This window comes from Hoplias malabaricus, chromosome 12 (genome assembly GCF_029633855.1).
Source record: "Hoplias malabaricus isolate fHopMal1 chromosome 12, fHopMal1.hap1, whole genome shotgun sequence".
NCBI lineage: Eukaryota > Metazoa > Chordata > Actinopteri > Characiformes > Erythrinidae > Hoplias > Hoplias malabaricus.
This window is the reverse complement of record NC_089811.1, coordinates 32,144,832-32,162,257: the sequence shown is the minus strand read 5'-3', so window position 1 is coordinate 32,162,257 and position 17,426 is coordinate 32,144,832. Positions and strand designations below refer to the sequence as shown.

The following is a 17,426-nucleotide window of genomic DNA, read 5'->3' as shown; positions in this document are numbered from 1 at the left end:
CCCTACATTTATATTATTTGTTAAAATCAACATAATATAACATGTTATAAACTTCCTTTATACCAGAGTTGGAGCGACTCCTGAAATTTCCTTCTCCATTTGATGTTGTGGCTTCAATGAGCAGCTCTACAGCCTTGATTTCATCTTCTCCACTGGCTGGACCCCACTTAACTAAGTGCACATGTCTTGTGCTCTTCGGAGATTTCACATCACTCTGATCAGCAAACAAGTGCAAGGAGAGAGATGAACAGGTACTGAGTGTAGCCTTCTTGATTAGTTAATTACAGTACTATTACCTAAGAACAGTACAAGCTGCATTTATAATCAGTGTGTGTTATACATTTCCCAGTTTGCATTTCTGATTTTTCCCTGTTTAATTTTTAGAAACTGACTCCACAAAACAAGGTTATACATACAACAATAATATTCATCACATTCAGATCATACAAAATACACTATAAGGACAAATGTATTTGGACACTTACAGATGACACCTACAAAAGCTTTTGTGACATCCTTAGACAAAATTATCATCTGCAAGTTAACATCCATATTTGCACCAAGTTTCATTGAGCCCCAGATGAGAAATAATTAACACGATACTGCAAAAGGAATTGGTTATGGTCAACAATACCCAAAAACTCCTAGGTTTTAACCAAGCCTCCTATTTGCAGTCTTACAAGCAAAAGGTAAGGAAAGATGTGATCATGCATTGATCACATCAATTACGAAATCAAGTACCACATCAAGTACCAAAGCATTTGTCATGTATTTAGGAAGTTCACAAAGGTGTGCAGAAAGAACAAAAATAATCAGAGATAGTTTCCTAACAATAAACATTGTGCTGATTTTGTAAATTTTGGTTACCTCATAATTAATAATGCAATCGACTGTCTGTTTGTCAGATATGCCAACGATCCACTTGTCCATCACAAACGGTGGCTGGAAACAATAGAGAGTATATACAGTCACTTCAGTACTTGAGTATGCCAATGTGTTATGTACCTGAGATGGTAATAATATACCTATAATATAGATAATATACCTAATATAATAGAAGAAAATATACCTTGGTCATCTTTAAGATTTCCACATCTGGTCTGTTTGAATTAAAAGTGACATCCTTGATGTAGGTTATGGCAACTTCATCACCATCAAGCTCCATGTACATTTTCCATTTGCAGTCCTACAGATAGCAAAACAAAGGGTAAAAAACAGATTTAAATCCACTGCACAGGAGGGGACATCAGTGAATGCATTACACAGAGTGCCAAGCATTTTATTCATACACTGTAGCAAAACAACAGCAAAATGTACACACCAATTACTTAGGGAAGATTTCAGTGGGGGTCAAATTCTATACATATAGCAAATAGCTGAAATGTAATTTCAGCTGATAATGTTTTTCAAGTTATCAGTGAGCTGTATTTACAATTACATCACTTGTGAACCCATTGAGGAAAATGCTCAAGTAGAATGGTAGTATACCATCTATGTCATGCTATTATCAGTGCATGACCTTGTAAACTTGCACTTGTCATTCTAACGTTTAAAAATTATTACGTTATTTTATTTACTGAAGTCAGCTGCCTGACTTATCTAATCATCTTAAACCAGCCTCGGGGGTTCATCATAGCTGAACCAAAATGCTGTGAATTTTGCTATGCTAGCTCTAAATTTACCACATCTATAGGAGGACCACAAGAAAAATGTCTTCAGCAGCAGAAACAACTGTGATGTGACAATTTTTGAAACCCCAAAAACAATAGGCAATCTTTATAAGTCAATGACAAATCAATGACTTGAGAATTTTTTTTAATTATTATTATTATAATGTTTTTATTTGTGCAGAACACTAACTACCAACTTTGTTACGTCAGCTAACATTGGCTTGCATTGCGCTGAGTGATGGGGAGAGCGAGACCAATCCTGCTCTCTTTGACTCCTGGCCGCAGATGGCTGCAGCATTGCCAGAAATGAAACACCCAACAGTTGGGCCACTTAGGCTGTTGTACCCCTAGTCCTTGGTTTTGTAAATCTGAAACTAAAAAAAATGTCATGTGCAATAACTTGTGTAACATAGGTATTATGCACTCTCCAGTTCTGAGGCAAAAAAAGCGAGAAGATGTTAAAAACAATACTAAACTAAAACACTTGTTCTTCCTTTGTTCCATTTTATTTTATTTTATTTATTTATTTATTTACATTTATGGCAGACCCTCTTATCCAGAGTGATTTACAAGGTTACTGGCAGTGTTAAGTGTCTTGCCCAAGGACTCTTATTGGTGTAGCACAGACAGGTTGCCCAGACCTGGAATCAAACCCAGGTCTCTCACACTGGAGCCAATGATGTTACCACCTGCCAACACCAACCACAAAGTGAATTGAACCTGGGTCAACTGCTTGGAAGGTAGATATGCTCACCACTACAACACCAACACTACAGAGCAATGAGCGAAAGCCCTGCCCTTACATTTTCATAGTTGGCCCGCAGGATCCAGAAAACCAACACAGATGCCTGTGGTTACCCTCATGAATTTACAAACACGTTAGATAGGCAGGGCTCGTCCGAGATTTTTTCTGTGTTAAGGGTTAGGACCCTTTGTATCTGATCAGTGTGTCCCAAATAAAAGGCAAAGGTAAGTGTGTATACTGTTTCTCTAGCTATGTTGCGCATAAAAAAAATTAATAAAAAGAAAAACAACCGCTCTGCATCAAAACAGGAAACAAATTAGGGAAAAAAATGAAATCCACACTACAGGGGACAAAAAGGTATGTGAGTGAGGCTATAGACATCCACTCTTCTTGGCATTAGCAATGGAAATGCAGCTCTCGTCAGAGGGCATTTCAATGCTGGCTGGCTGTGTGCACAGTCCACATGCTGACAGAGCAGTAATGATCGTTACTTAAAGCACTGCTTCTACTGTCTCTGCTGTGAGCCAATAGAGCTGTGTAAAGACAAATCAGAGAACACATCACAGGAGAGCCACTAGCACACACATACACACTCATCTGTACTGTGCTCAGCAGTGTGTGGCCTGTGCGTGTATGGAGTATGGATGGAGGAGCAAGTGTGCTGAGGGCATGTTTTGTATGTATGAGAGAGTATATGTATTTGTGTGTGTGTGTGTGTGTGTGTGCTGGATGGATCTCAAAGGTTCAGTGTCAGAGGTCCTCAAAGCCTGTATGTCAGAAGCCCCGTGGCCCTGTAAAGCTGCCAGGCTCCTCCTCTCTGGAGCACGCTGCTAGTGTGTTGGCCCAGCGTTGGCTTGGCTGTTGGGCCCGGCCTAATCACACCGGCAGAAACAATGTGCTGTGATGGCGGCCAGCACAGCGAGCGTCTAATGACGCCTCATACATAATTCAGCACCTTTCCCTCGACTCAGTGCTGATATCCTCATTAACAGCACACTCGCTGCCTGTCAGATGGCCAGTGCACAATCGCAGGCCCCTCATTTAGTCTTTGAGAAGTGCAGCTGCTACCATGACACCGCCAGCAAAGAGGGAGAGTGGGAGAGAGCAAGAAGAGAGGGAGAGAGAGAGAGAGAGAGAGGGGAGAGCAACAGAGAGAAAGAGGCAAGAGAGTGAGATTGAGAGAAAGTGCAAGCAAGGGAGGTGGGTGGTAAAGAGGGAGAGGGAGAGAGAGAGAGAGAGAGAGAGAGAGAGAGAGAGAGAGAGAGAGAGGGGAAAAGTGAGCAGAGCGGGTTTGTTTTATTTAGTGCAAAAAAACCTTCCAGTTTGTAAAAACAAGGCTGACACGGAGCCTGACACCAGGCAGGGGAAAATAATTAGCTCTCATTTTCTCAGCCTCCTGTTTCCTTCTCCCTGCTGAGTTTCCTCCCCACTAAACCACCACATGTCAGGAGAAATGGGAGGCAATTAGCGGCCTCGCTTCAGCCCCGCCGCACGCACTGAAAGGGGACTATTTATGATGGGACAATGAACAGCTGAAAGATTAAATAACATTTGCCTTTTAAAAAAGAAAATGACTTCTGGCTAAATGGGCCATTTTTGATTAAATTCAAGCAGCAAGTGGAGAAGCGGCCTTTTTCCCCTCTTTGAGATCTGAACAAAGCCTTTACGAGCAAAAAGGGGGTGGATGCTATGTATCGCTTTAGATGAAAGAGTTATTTATTATTTTTTCTGTTTATTTTTAAAGGAGAGAAGAAGAAGAAGAAGAAGAAGAAGGAAAAAAAAAACAATCTTGTGAACAGAAAATGTGCTTGGTGAGACTGTGGTCAATGGCTGATGGGAGAATAGCAGGCATCTTTATTTAAGGAAATGGCAACTTCAGTGTGAAGTGTATCCCGGCACTCTAAAGAGTCTCAGTTCTATACACTGATGACAAGCCATCACACAATTAAGAAAAGCCATCCTTCTGAACCTCAGCATAGATAACGTCACAAACGAATGAGCATTAATAATTCAGTTTAAAAACAACCACAAAACTATGTGGTATGATGTGAAAAATAAATTAATTATGAATAGGAATATTTTTCAGAGTAAAAGGAATGTCTGCAGTTTTAAAACTTTGCCAATATTAAAAAATATGAGTAAAAAAAAATAGGGCTTTGACAATATTAGGGGCAGTCTTTCTAATAAATAAACTTTACCGTTGGTCCTGTTCCTGCTTTCCAGTGGTAACCAAACACCAACTCCAGGTTAACAATCTTTCTCCAGCCCTCCTCTTCCTCCTCATGGCCCCACTCATCCTGACAGAGGACACAGGGAACATTGCAACAAAAATAACACACTGATCATGCCACTCGGTATAAACGTACTGAGACACAGACAGAGGGTGGAAAAGCTGTATTATTAGAAAACTAAACATAAGTGTAACATTATATTAAAAATTAGTATTAGACAGAATTAGAAACAGACTACTATTACAGATGAACTATTTCTTTAACAGATGAATTTAAATCAGATTTGCTTACCTTCATTAGTGGAGGGAAATGAAACAGTCCGAGGTAGTCGTTGGTTAACTTTTCAATTTCAGCCTAAAAAAAATACATAACCATTCAAACACTCTAGATCATGACTAGAACATGGAGTAGAAAAAGTAGTGAGAAAAGAGCCTTACAAAACAGATAGAAGCTCCTTTCATACACGCATGGTAAATTTCACTCAGAAGAATATGTCCTACCAATTAGTTAATACCTTGCTTCCTGCTACAGCATTGAGCATTTTGTGCTACAAAGGCAGTGCCCCATGCCTAAAGCATGCGGAACATATCCTGGAGTGAGAAGACACCTGACATGGAAAATCTAAGGCTGCATGTGTGAAACGGCACCTGCGGATAAGGTCCAGACCTGATACTCCAGATGTTTTCTGAAGTTCAAATGTTAAAACGCCTAGGCAGACAGATACATGTAGATACGCAGGTGTTTGTGAGACTAATTAAAAAACAGCTAATTTAACATGGACTCTTATTTCCCACCTGAATATAGTATGTATGGCAAAACAGTGACAATTATGACAACTTTAACAATATTTACATTTTATTATTTATTTTCCTTTATTTAACCAGGAAAGATTTTCACTGAGATTATAAATCTCTTTTATAGGAGAGTCCTGGCCAAGACATACATTTCACATGATCAGTTCTCCATGATATTAGCCCTTAAATGCCAACACTGACATAGATGTTTCTGTAGAATCTATAGGCTCTTTTCATGACCTGTGTTGTTATCATGCTTAGCTACTCTCTGTTTCTAACACTTATGTTTGTGATAGCAGCAGGTTCACTTCAGTACCTTCAAGTGTATGATGTGGCCTTTAGAAGTGATGCCCATATCTCTCATATCTGCCTCAGAGAGGAGCAGCAGCCTGCGGCCAGTGATGTGGTTCTGCTTAAAGATATCAGCATAACCTTGCATCTCACACTCTGATTCTCCTTCACAAATAAACAGACACAAAAAGAAGCATAATGCATACTATACACATTCCTGCAACATCAATGAATAAATTAACCATCCACAACCTCTTACCTGTCCCGAAGATCTGTGACATCCAAAAATGCTGTAAATATAATGACATTTTAGTATGAAAAAATTAAAAATGAATACTATAATGTTACTAATTATACCAACTGCATCAAAACTGTTGTAATGGGGGTTTCTGAATGTACAATTATACTGACCACATGTTCTTCTGTCCACGCATGGATGGCCAGATTTGGGAGCAGCTACGGAAAGGGAAAAAGGTACATCATTTTGTGTTCTTCAAATCAAAAACTAACTTGTTTTATTCTGCAAACAGGAAAGCACTATGTTACGGTCTAAATCATTCTGTATGAAATATAATGAACTTTTGCCGTGCTGCGTTAAGATATGCAGCACTTTTAAATGAAACGTCCTAACAAACTGCAGGGGAACATTTGTGTTAACGGGTGAATGTCAGTCAAAACATAACTTGTGCTATTAGCATGAAATATTACAGTAGAAGAATATAGCTGTGGGAAATGGTGGGGAGGAAATCAAAATGAATCTAATCTGTGCATGAAGTCACACCTTTTATAACGTGGTGTCACTCATTTTGAGAATGAAAAAAAGCAACAGACGTAGGGAGAGAGGAATAAATAGAGAATAAAGAGAATCATGCACTATGATTTTCCTCTTACTGTCCAGATGGCCATCGGCGCTCTCCATCTGTGTTGGACTTATATCAGTGAAAGAAAACAATATAGTAATATATTTTTAAAAATCTATAATATTCTACAGTTGCACTACACACATTTGCCTAATTAGAGTGACATAATGGTGCATTGTAGATAACAAGATTTATCCGGCCCTCTAGGCACTACCCAGGACTGCAAGTCATATTCTGACCTTATGCTCAGTCAAAGCAAAGTGCTTTATTATTTACATACAAATATACAGATATTACAATGTGTTTTATCTTCCATGACCTGAAAACGGTTTATAAATTATGTATATTTGTCTTTAGACGTGTACATTAAAATGTTTACAAAGGCTTATGAATAAATGTTTGACATTTGACATTGTGTATGAAATGCTTATGTATATATTTGTCATAAACAAATGTAACTATTGCAGTAAATTCAATCTTAACTACTAGTTTTCTGTAGCCAGAGGAATTTCAAATCTCAAACCATCCTCTGTCTGTAACCGCTTATCAGGATCAGGGTCTGGAGTCTACCCAGAATCACTGGGAACACAAGTTGGGAACACACTCTGAAGGGGCCCGTCCTTCGCAGTGAGACACACACTCATAAATTCACTCAAACCTATGGATACGTTTGATTAGCCAATCTACCTACTGACAAATGTTTTTGGACCATCCGATGTTTCTCTTCATAAATCTTTATATGTGTGTAAAACATCTGCAAGGCACACAGTTGTACTTTAATCTGAAAGAGATATTTTTTGCCTTGTTTTTACTTGTTCATCTATATTTCATTCAACTGTGCAAAGCAGGATAAATAAGAAAAATCGTATTTGTGGATGTGTCCAAACCTTTGACTGGTAGTGTAAATGAGCAAACTGAAGGAAACTCACAAGCTGTATGTATATATATATACACATATACACATACACATAACTTACCCACAGATCAAAGAGTAACATGATGCACGCCTAACCAGAAATGCCTGAACCTGTACTGTAATGTTTCCTGAAAGTCATGAGTCTGAGTCACTCCAGGCAGGTGTTTACTAGGTCATGCTTATGCCTCGAGTGCAATCAAGCTGAAGAAACTGGGCATTACTTCATAAGTGCAAGAAGATTAAATGAGGGAGTCAAAAACAGAGAAAAGCAGAAATAAACAGTACATCATATATTTTAATATACTGAAGATAATTTCATGAAAAACTTTATTGCAAAACATAGAAAAAGGCAGAAGTAGCAGGAAATCAGAAAAAGCACAAGTCAGAAATATGAGTAGAATATGTCAATGTCCGTGAAGAAATGCATTGTTAAGAACAATGTCTTACATTTTAAGCAGTGACATTTATTTTCTATAAAACTGAGGCAACCTTGCACTGTACTCGGACATGAAAACAACAAGTAAATGACAATCTACATTCAAAATGAAAGCCAGTTCTTCTTGTTCTCCTTGAAAACATTCCTGAACCGTAAAAAAAATAATGCACTAATTGTGAATAGAAAACCTGGTGTATTTTTCTTCATATGGGAAGTCATTATAAGAAAGCCTACGTTCAGCCGAATGTGATATCACTTATACTTAAATTTACCAAATTCATACAAACACTATAAATGCATTAGTAAACATGACAGAAAAATATTTGCAGTTATTCCCTTTTTAATGCAATAACCTGTCACCAGTCTGTTTAGGTTTAATCAGGTCAGTGAATATATAAAGAATATCTAAAAATGCAGTTTTAAACTGTGAGCTAAATTATGAAAAGCAGCCAAAACTGATCTGCAGGCTGGAAGAGTTTCTTCAGTGTGCCTTGATAGCAGAGTGTCATTGTGTTCTGCGGAAGAGAATTATGTTCTCTCTCTGTCTCTGTCTTTTTTTGCCTTACTCCTCCGTGTGTGTCTCTCTCAGCCTCACTGCTTTTCACACTGTTCAAATTGGCCAATCTTAATGTCAGTGAAATGTCACTTCATCATAAAAGCGGCACATCCTCGCCAGGCTGACGTGCTGCTCACTTGCCCCTCAGCATGCTGCTATACATCCACTTCATTTGCCATAAATGACATCCATAAGGACTCCAGAAGCACCAGGCCAGTTGGGCTAATGCAGTCCATACATAGCCAAAGGAAGCATTCACCTTTGACATCTCAAGGAGGATTTTCGTTCAGTCAAATTAATTGTATTAAAAGAAATCAAAATATTTATATTTTAAATGCTATTCACACAAATAACTGTTAATAAATATAATTATGAAATATGCCAAAACCTTTCTGCAGGCCACATTTTGGGCTTTGTTTTTTTTTTCAGAATATTATATACGTCAAATGAAGTTTAATTATAAAGTTAACAATATTTTCCAATTTTTTCAGTTATTTCACAATTGTAACTTAACCAGGCCCCTCAAACCTGCACACCACTGCCTCTCTTTATCACTAGCGTTAAAAATGATCTGTACGGTTTCACAAATTTAATGACATCTTGATTACTTTTGTATCACTGCTTATTCAATGACCTGTTACAAGGCTGCAGTTCTTGTAGGCAGGTAAACTGACTGATGTCGAAGCACACTTTAGTATTAGGGGTCTGGTGGCTAGGAATACATTAAGAGTAGGGGTCAGGGAGCTAATCGCTGTCACTGTCATCAGGCCAGTTAAAGGCGGTCATGCTGATTTTGTGTCCTTTTCGCAAGGAGCATGTAGTAGAGGAGTTGTGCTTGGCCTGCATGCTGACCTGCATGCCTGAGTGCAGTACAGGACAAGAGGGGAGGTGCAGAGTGAACATGTCCTCCAGACCCTTCATCATGGCCTCCAGAGGGAGCTCTCCGTTACTGGAGCCCCTGATCTCACACGATCGCTCAGAGCTTTTCAACTCCTCCAGTTTAGACTCAAAAAACACCTCCGAGCTTATCTTAGCAGCCAGGGGGAATAAGAGCTGAGAGGAGAGCGAAAAAATGTGAGGGAAGACAGTGAGAGAGAGAGAGAGAGAGAGAGAGAGAGAGAGAGAGAGAGAGAGAGAGAGAGAGAGAGAAAAGAGGGTAAGGGGGAAATAGAACAATGAGACAATGACAGGTTGGGAAAGGACAAAAATGGAGAAAAGACAAAAACAAAGACGGAGAGAAAATATGAGGAATTAGCTTCAGGACACAAAGCCCCAGGTAAAACAAAGGAACTCTGAGGTTTGTTGTGGACAAAAAGGAACGGTTCTAGACAAAAGCCTAAGGGTTTCACTCTTTGTGCTGGGAAAGCATTCAGTGTCAAGCAATATAAACACACTGGTTAATTTCGGTCAGTCTTGCAGTGCAAAGAGCCAACTCCAACCAAACAACACATCGTGAGCTACCCAATTACAACAAGATGCAAAAGTAAATCTGAAATATGACGTAAGCCTGCTGTCACAGACCTGCATGTCAGCTGTAATATTAAAGAACATATATTGTGTTTAGCACATGCTAAATAAAAAACACAGTAACAGTTAGCTGCAGTGTAAAGAGTTGTTACAGTTCAATCAGTGTTTAGAGGGAGAAACAAAGTTATTTTGGGCGAACTGTCGTATAAAGTAGTTAGTGAATTACTGTGAGAGAAAGAGAGAAGAACTCACTGGTGTGTTGGACTGGTCAATTAACTTCCTCTCCCACATCTTCAGGCGGCGCTCTCTCTCCTTTAGTTCCTGCTCTTTAGTGCTTAAGTCTCTCTCCAGCTTCTTCAAGCGCTCCAAAGTGGCCTCGATCTCACGCCTGAGCACACACAGCACAACAATCACAAATACAATTAATTTGCTAAATTTGTTAAAATTCAGGGATTTAGAAAAAAAACACTTTTAACAGTTTAGGCACAGTTACAGTTATAAAAACAGTGCATAACACTCTTTGCATAGCTGTTACATAATACTGTCCAGAATGTTAGGGTGACTAGACGTCCTCTTTTACCCCAGACATGTCCTCTTTTTTAGACTTAAAAAAATGTCCGGTCGGAATTACACTAACATCCGGGATTTTCTTTTTCTAGAGCTTCATAAACTAGTCCCGCCCTCCCCTACTCCGATTGGTTCGCTAGAGTGAGAAGTGGGCGTGATGAATTTAGCCTAAAATCTTCTGATTGGACAGTCTGACTGTAGAGCTACCGTTATTGGTCGATAACTTTCTCTGTAAACATTTAATTGGTCAGTCTGCACGTCAGTAGTCCTTGTTTACAGGCAAAGCTCATGTACCCACCCTCATCTCGAGCAGCTGTGCCGAAACGTAAATGTAAGTTCTCGGATGAAGTAAAAAAGGAACTCCCATGTTTTGTGTAGCAAATAAAGGTATAAAAAGACCTAAAGGCACACCATAAACATAAACGTAAACATAAAACGGCAGCGAGGGGCGCCCCCCCCCCCCCGATTAAGAAGACAGGCTTTTTTTGTAGAAGTCAAACTATACACTCTGTAGGTTGTGGCAGAAAAACGGGCTCTTAATAAGCTGTTAGCCATTATGTACAGTAATGTACATACTCTGTGTTCTCCAGCTAACAGTACGGTACAGCTAACTCTGCTAAGGAGTGCCATGTGAGATATTTTCATCCCACTGCAATAGGTTCTACAATGAGTCTCTTTACTGCAGGGACACTACTGACCTCCTGCTATCTTAACTGTGCTGAGCTACTTCATACTGTTACATGTCCTGTTCATATCACTATTATGCATTCATATGCTTTTATTTTTTTTTTTACCTGAACTGTCCTTAAATTTGACTTTATTCCTGCCCTCTAGACTGACCACTGCTGCCACTGTGGCTCCTAGTAATATATTTCATGACAGTTTTACTCCCTCACAACTTTGTGTCCATTAAATACTTATGCTGCTCTTGTTAATGTCATGTACATACTCATTATGTATATAGACATATCTCTGTTATGTTTAACTTAATTACTTAATACGTTCCTTAGTACACTACCTACTGTGGCTGATCTAGCATATGTCCTGCACATAATTCATATATGTATATACACCATTCTCACTTGTTTTTAGGGTTAATACTACTTTAACCCACACTTTGGTAACCCACTTCTATGTACTGTGACACTGCAATTTCCTTCCAGATCAATAGTTATTTCATATAATTAAATGATCAGAATTTAGTATTAAAGATATTCTTTTATATTTACAGTATGTGATGGCAGTTTTAACAAGGTCTATTAATTTATACATCTTTCATGTATAAATTCATTTTCTGCTCCATTCTGTTGAGTCGCAGTGTGTTTGGAGCCCTCCAGGAATCATTGAGCGCACCCTGGACAGAGCGCCAGTCCATCACAGGGCATCACACTCACACCAAGATATTTACCCATTGACATTTATGGACACTTTTGCACAGTTAATTAACATACCAGCGGTATGTTTTTAACGGGTTTTTGGACCCGCAAAGACACAGGGAGAACACACAAACCAAGGACCCTGGAGCTGTGTGAGAGTGACACCACTTGTTTGGCCATCGTGCCACTCGTTGGTACTAATAGCCTGTACTGTCTCAGCCAGCAGAAGAATGGGGATTTTGGGAAAACGGTGCATAGCTATACATTACCCTAAACAAGCAAGCCAGCTGGCTAATACTAATACCTCTAATTGCACATTTGTCATAATGGCCACCAGAGGGGGCAGTGGGGACCTCTTTGCAGTCCATTAATGTTTTTCCCACAGCAATTATTTATAAACAGACATGTGACACACTCTAGACCCACTCCACACCCCCCCCCCCAACACACACACACACGCACTGCTTGAGGGTTTCCTTATAAAAGGCACATGGAATTTCATATTCCCATATGTTCTTGGCTTCCGCATTTATCTTTTTCCCCTCATACATTTAGCATACATTTCTCTTTTTTCATTTCTCATCCTCTGTCATGATTTAACAGAAAGAAAGACCTGAGGGACAGGAATCTCCTGTTTTCATTTCAAGTCTTAATATAGTAACAGACATCTACAATCTTCTAGAAGTCCTTGTTACCAAGCGAGAAGACTGAAACCCCAACATTTATTATGACAATGTCTCAAAGCAACCCAGAGTTCATTACCAAGGTATAGGCTTATTTTTATAAGCAGCAACCAACACTTACATTTTATGTATTTATAATATAATAGTTTTATAAATTGGTTTTAATTTCAGTTCAATATACAGTTTAATGGAAATCATATATTGGCAACAGTGTATTGCACTCTGTCTTGTTTGTATTGATTTTGTTAATGGCACAAGAGGTTACAATGCCAATATGCAACTATACTATTAAAACAGTAACTATAATATAATAGTAATTACCATAGTAATTATAACAATAATTAATATAATAGTTATTTTTAATCTATTAGTAAACTATATGGTCGTGTATGTATGCACAAGTGCAAGTGTGCATGCAAATAACATTACCTCCATTCTGCCTTGTTTTGTAGGAAGGAATTGCATTGATCAGAGAGCTGGCTGTCATTACACATGGCCTCTAGTGTGGACAGGATCTCCTTAAACAAGGGCCTTTTCTACAACAGAACACAAGTGCTTTCAGTTAGTGTGAATATTCTGACACTACGGATGTAGTCCACAATTCTACATTTATAAACCGGTCAGCATCGATCGGCATTGGCCTAGATTTCCAGTATCGGTTCAACCTTACAACTCTATAACAGATGCTGTTCACTCTTCTGATTATAGAGTTTAAAACAAAGCTCATCTTTAAAAAAGAATAAGAAATTTAGTCATTTCTATTTTATTTCAATATATTTATACATTAAAAAATGTTTTAAACAGAAATTTGGGCCCACGTCAACATTGAGCATAGGGCTGGGCAATATGGCCAACATTTATATAACAATAATTTTCTTCATTTTGGATATTAAGATATAATTCTGATATTGATATGAACAGTATAAATTCACAGAGAAAATTCCAACAATATATTTTGGATATACAGGGTGGGCCATTTATATGGATACACCTCTATAAAATGGGAATGGTTGGTGATATTAACTTCCTTCAGAACATAGAAACTGAAACGACTGGAATATAAGTCAGATATGTAAGACAAGTTTTGAAATAGTTAACATGGTCTGTGACAAAGACTACTGATTTAAGACTTTGTCTCATCCAGATAAAGTTGTATATCTAAATTGTTCACAGCTGTCAGTCTTGCAGCAATGTCTGTGGTTTAAAAAGCTTAACTTGCTTATCCTTGATCTTGATATTAAGGAAGTAACTCATATACCTTACAGAGCTAAAAATAAACATATATTACAGAATGTAACATTAATGAAACAGATTTATAACAATAAACTGTGTATAAAACATTTTTGTCCAAGAGGAAAACATATTACATGATTTAATAAAAGCAGCGTAATAAACTTCTACATTTGAATGTGTTATTTATATGTGCTCCCTAATGATTGACAAGATGGGGGCTGAGCCAGAGAACATCTATTTATCAACCTCAGTGAACTGGGTGTGGAGTGTTTGAGGGCGTATGTGACCCGACCAACTGAGCAGCAGATAAAAACAGAATGTAACATTGACAAACAAACCCTCTGGCCCTCCATAAGCATAGCGGTCAGACACATTAAAAACACTAGACCGAGAATGGTCCTCGGATCAAGCCATGTCTTAAAAAAGATGATGGATCACTCTGCTATTAGATGATATGCATATGTTGTAGTATTATGGATGCATTAATAACTCCAACTATACATTACAAGTGATGAAACAGCAGCTATGTAATTTCTGAAGGGGATGTATGGTAATGTTTTGTAGCATGTACTGTATTTTAAAGGTATTTTAAATGTATTTAAAGGTTTGTACATATCCAACAGATATATACTAACACAAACTATACACTGACATATAGTGTGTACATAGAAAATTAACATAATCTTCATCATGACTAATGACTTGACCTTACCGTCGGCTCTGTTTCCCAGCATTTTCTCATCAAGCCTGCGAAGCTGCCGGGACAGCTGCTGGGAATCGTTAACCTCTGCAACATGTACACACTGCATTACAATTTTATCCACCATGATACACACCAACTACAGAGAAATCCAAGCATAGATAAATATTTATATGTACACATTATACACAATGTTTCCGTGAAGCACTGAGTTGGAGCATGGAGTTAATGGTAGTTCTACATAGAAATAAAGTGGTAAGTGTGAGTGTTTACCTCATTTTTCTCCACCACCAGCCAAGCCACCTGCAGCCCCTCTAGTCCTTTAAATGGAATCTCACGAGTCAGCATCTCCCACAGAACCTAAGGGCAAACACAACACACACACACACACACACACACACACACACACACACACACACACAGACAAAATAAAAAAAAATGTTCTAAATCAATTGAAAACTTATTCCACAGTTATATGGTATGGCTTGTGTGATAATATTAGATTAATATTTTGACCTATTTTATATATATGTAACAGACATAATTAACGCAGATTATATGTTGTCTCTGTTTTAGACAACATATTAAACATCACAGAACATCCGACTGTCCCATGGACATTTACTGCCAAAACACACATACACACACACAAGCACTCACCACTCCATACGAGTATGTATCACAGGTTTCAGACACTGGAAGACTCTGAATGACCTCTGGTGCCATCCAGGGGAATGTGCCCACCAGTGACATGTGTGTGGTGTGAGAGTGGAACTTAGAGGCCCCAAAATCACAGATCTACAATTAAACAAACAAAGTGATGTTCAAAAATCAATACTTATGGATTTATCAGAGCTTATATTTTCAGAAACTAAAAACTATGAGAGATACTAAATGACTTGACATTTCCAAACACACCTGAAACTTAAGTCCCTATAAGACATGCATGGACATGCATGGTCACACAGACTCTTACTCAAAATCTTTTGTACTGGACATTATTCCTGCCCCCAATACACAGTCTGGGTAAAGTCAGAGTGAACAGAGCAGGTACTTTTCCTGAGAATTCACAGTGAATTCATGCCTCCTGCACAGTAAATTCACCAGTGTTAAATCAACACTATTAGTGTTAAATTAATACTCTTGGTGTAATAATTTAACACTCTCAGTGTTAAGTTAACACTAACAGTGTTGATTTAAGACTGGTGAATTTGCTGTGTGCATTCACTGCACTGGCACCACTCCATGCTTAAACTATGGGCAACATTTCTGGTGGTAAAAATGCGCCTGACACTGAAAATCTCTGGCTGTATGCTACATGTGTGAAAGGGCAAATTTGGGAAATGTCTGGACCTTATTCTACGGACCTTCTCCTCAGTTCATATGTAAAATGCCTATAGTAATTACACTTCGGTAATCATCAATATTATCATCATCATTATTTATATATTCATTGATACTAATCTGACAGAAATTTACTAAAAATGTCTAAGAACAATAAGTAATTCTTTGGAGAACCTTTAAATAGATGCATTTAGTAGAAGTATACTTAGTCTACTGGCTTCTACTGTAACTGCAATTAGAGTAAACACGTTTTCTGTTATTTCACAGTATAAATTACAGTGCATCGAATTTAATAGCAATGGTATTCAAACATAAACACATGCAGCAGACAGAGTTTAGGTGCAAATCATTTTTATGGAAGTAAATGTCATTTTTCAATGGCATCACTCTGAAGAACCTCTACTTTTTACTAGTTTTAAAACTGAATAAGAGGTTTTATAAAATAAAACCTTAATAAAAGTGTATATACCTTAAGGATTTTGTCTGCTGTCATTACCACTGAAAAGAAAACAAGGAAAGTCAGGAAATCGTCATACTCATTCTGCAGCTGTGAAAAATATTGTAAAATCCTTATGCATTCGCACAATACCATTTCGTGACTTGAGATCCCTGTGGATAACTTTCACTGGAGCCTCCGCATGTAAATAATGAATTCCTGCAGAAAGCATGGAGAAAAATGACTTGGAAATATTGCATTAATAGAACAACTTTTATTTGCATTACACTGTCAGTCAACATCAAACACAGAATAAAGCATGCATCAGTTCATAATGTAATAAAAATGTTATTGTAAAAAAGGTGAGAATTTAAAAAATGTCATATTTTGAAATGTCTTGTTTTGTGTGACAAAGCATGTTTTAAGTAAGAGAATGTATGTGTCTGTGAAAGACAGAGAGGAAGAGAGAGAGAGTGTGTGTGTGTGTTTTTACCTTTAGCTATCTCTGTTGCCCAGGCCATGATCTGTTTCATGCTGATTTCTTCACTTGCATCACTTGATAGATACTCGTACAAAGATCCTCTGCTGGCATACTCTGAAATACACACATTTACACACATGGTTACAGCGAGAAGCTGTGTTATTTCTTTTACATATTTATGTTTTTTTATTATGGTAATTCCTAACAATGTCATTTTATACAATGGATCATCAATGCCAGCCCATTTCAGTGTTTTCCCTGCTCAGACCCTCCAGAATTGACTCATCAGGTAAAGATCAGCTGTAGCTGCATTAGAGAAGAGAAATCTGCCAACACCTGGACTCCTGCTATTCAAAAGCCAAATGGTTAAACACCATATACGATAAATTTATAGCACTTATAGATTCTCCTCTTCACCTTTCAGATGTTTACTTCAGCACCTATAATGCAGTTATTGCTGAATTTAAAATTTAACATGAACAACTAGATTATTGCATGTTCTATGTTTTAGCTGTTTATAGCTTGTGCTCTATTGTTTATTATGTAATCAAACTTCCAGAGCCCTGGTGGGGACAATTTGAATCGTTTAACATCCCTGGTCCAGCAGCACATCTAACTCAGGATGTGTGGAGAGGAACGC

At 38.1% G+C, this 17,426-nt stretch overlaps 1 protein-coding gene across 3 annotated transcripts in view; it reads right to left on the bottom strand.

The window, feature by feature from the left end:
• Positions 1-17,426, bottom strand: part of map3k20a (mitogen-activated protein kinase kinase kinase 20a) — a 28,007-nt gene that overhangs the window by 2,762 nt on the left and 7,819 nt on the right. For 2 of the 3 annotated variants that reach the window (XM_066686408.1, XM_066686409.1), the window contains exons 4-20: positions 16,799-16,900; positions 16,459-16,524; positions 16,339-16,367; positions 15,186-15,323; positions 14,799-14,885; positions 14,538-14,612; positions 13,022-13,128; positions 10,219-10,354; positions 9,352-9,552; positions 6,143-6,187; positions 5,991-6,021; positions 5,757-5,896; positions 4,938-5,000; positions 4,614-4,712; positions 1,070-1,186; positions 868-942; positions 64-214 (exon numbers count right to left, since the gene is read on the bottom strand). In XM_066686408.1, coding sequence (XP_066542505.1) covers positions 64-214; positions 868-942; positions 1,070-1,186; positions 4,614-4,712; positions 4,938-5,000; positions 5,757-5,896; positions 5,991-6,021; positions 6,143-6,187; positions 9,352-9,552; positions 10,219-10,354; positions 13,022-13,128; positions 14,538-14,612; positions 14,799-14,885; positions 15,186-15,323; positions 16,339-16,367; positions 16,459-16,524; positions 16,799-16,900 — 1,662 coding nt within the window. The remainder of the gene's footprint in view (positions 1-63; positions 215-867; positions 943-1,069; positions 1,187-4,613; positions 4,713-4,937; positions 5,001-5,756; positions 5,897-5,990; positions 6,022-6,142; positions 6,188-9,351; positions 9,553-10,218; positions 10,355-13,021; positions 13,129-14,537; positions 14,613-14,798; positions 14,886-15,185; positions 15,324-16,338; positions 16,368-16,458; positions 16,525-16,798; positions 16,901-17,426) is intronic. The other variant, XM_066686410.1, reaches the window with a different exon arrangement.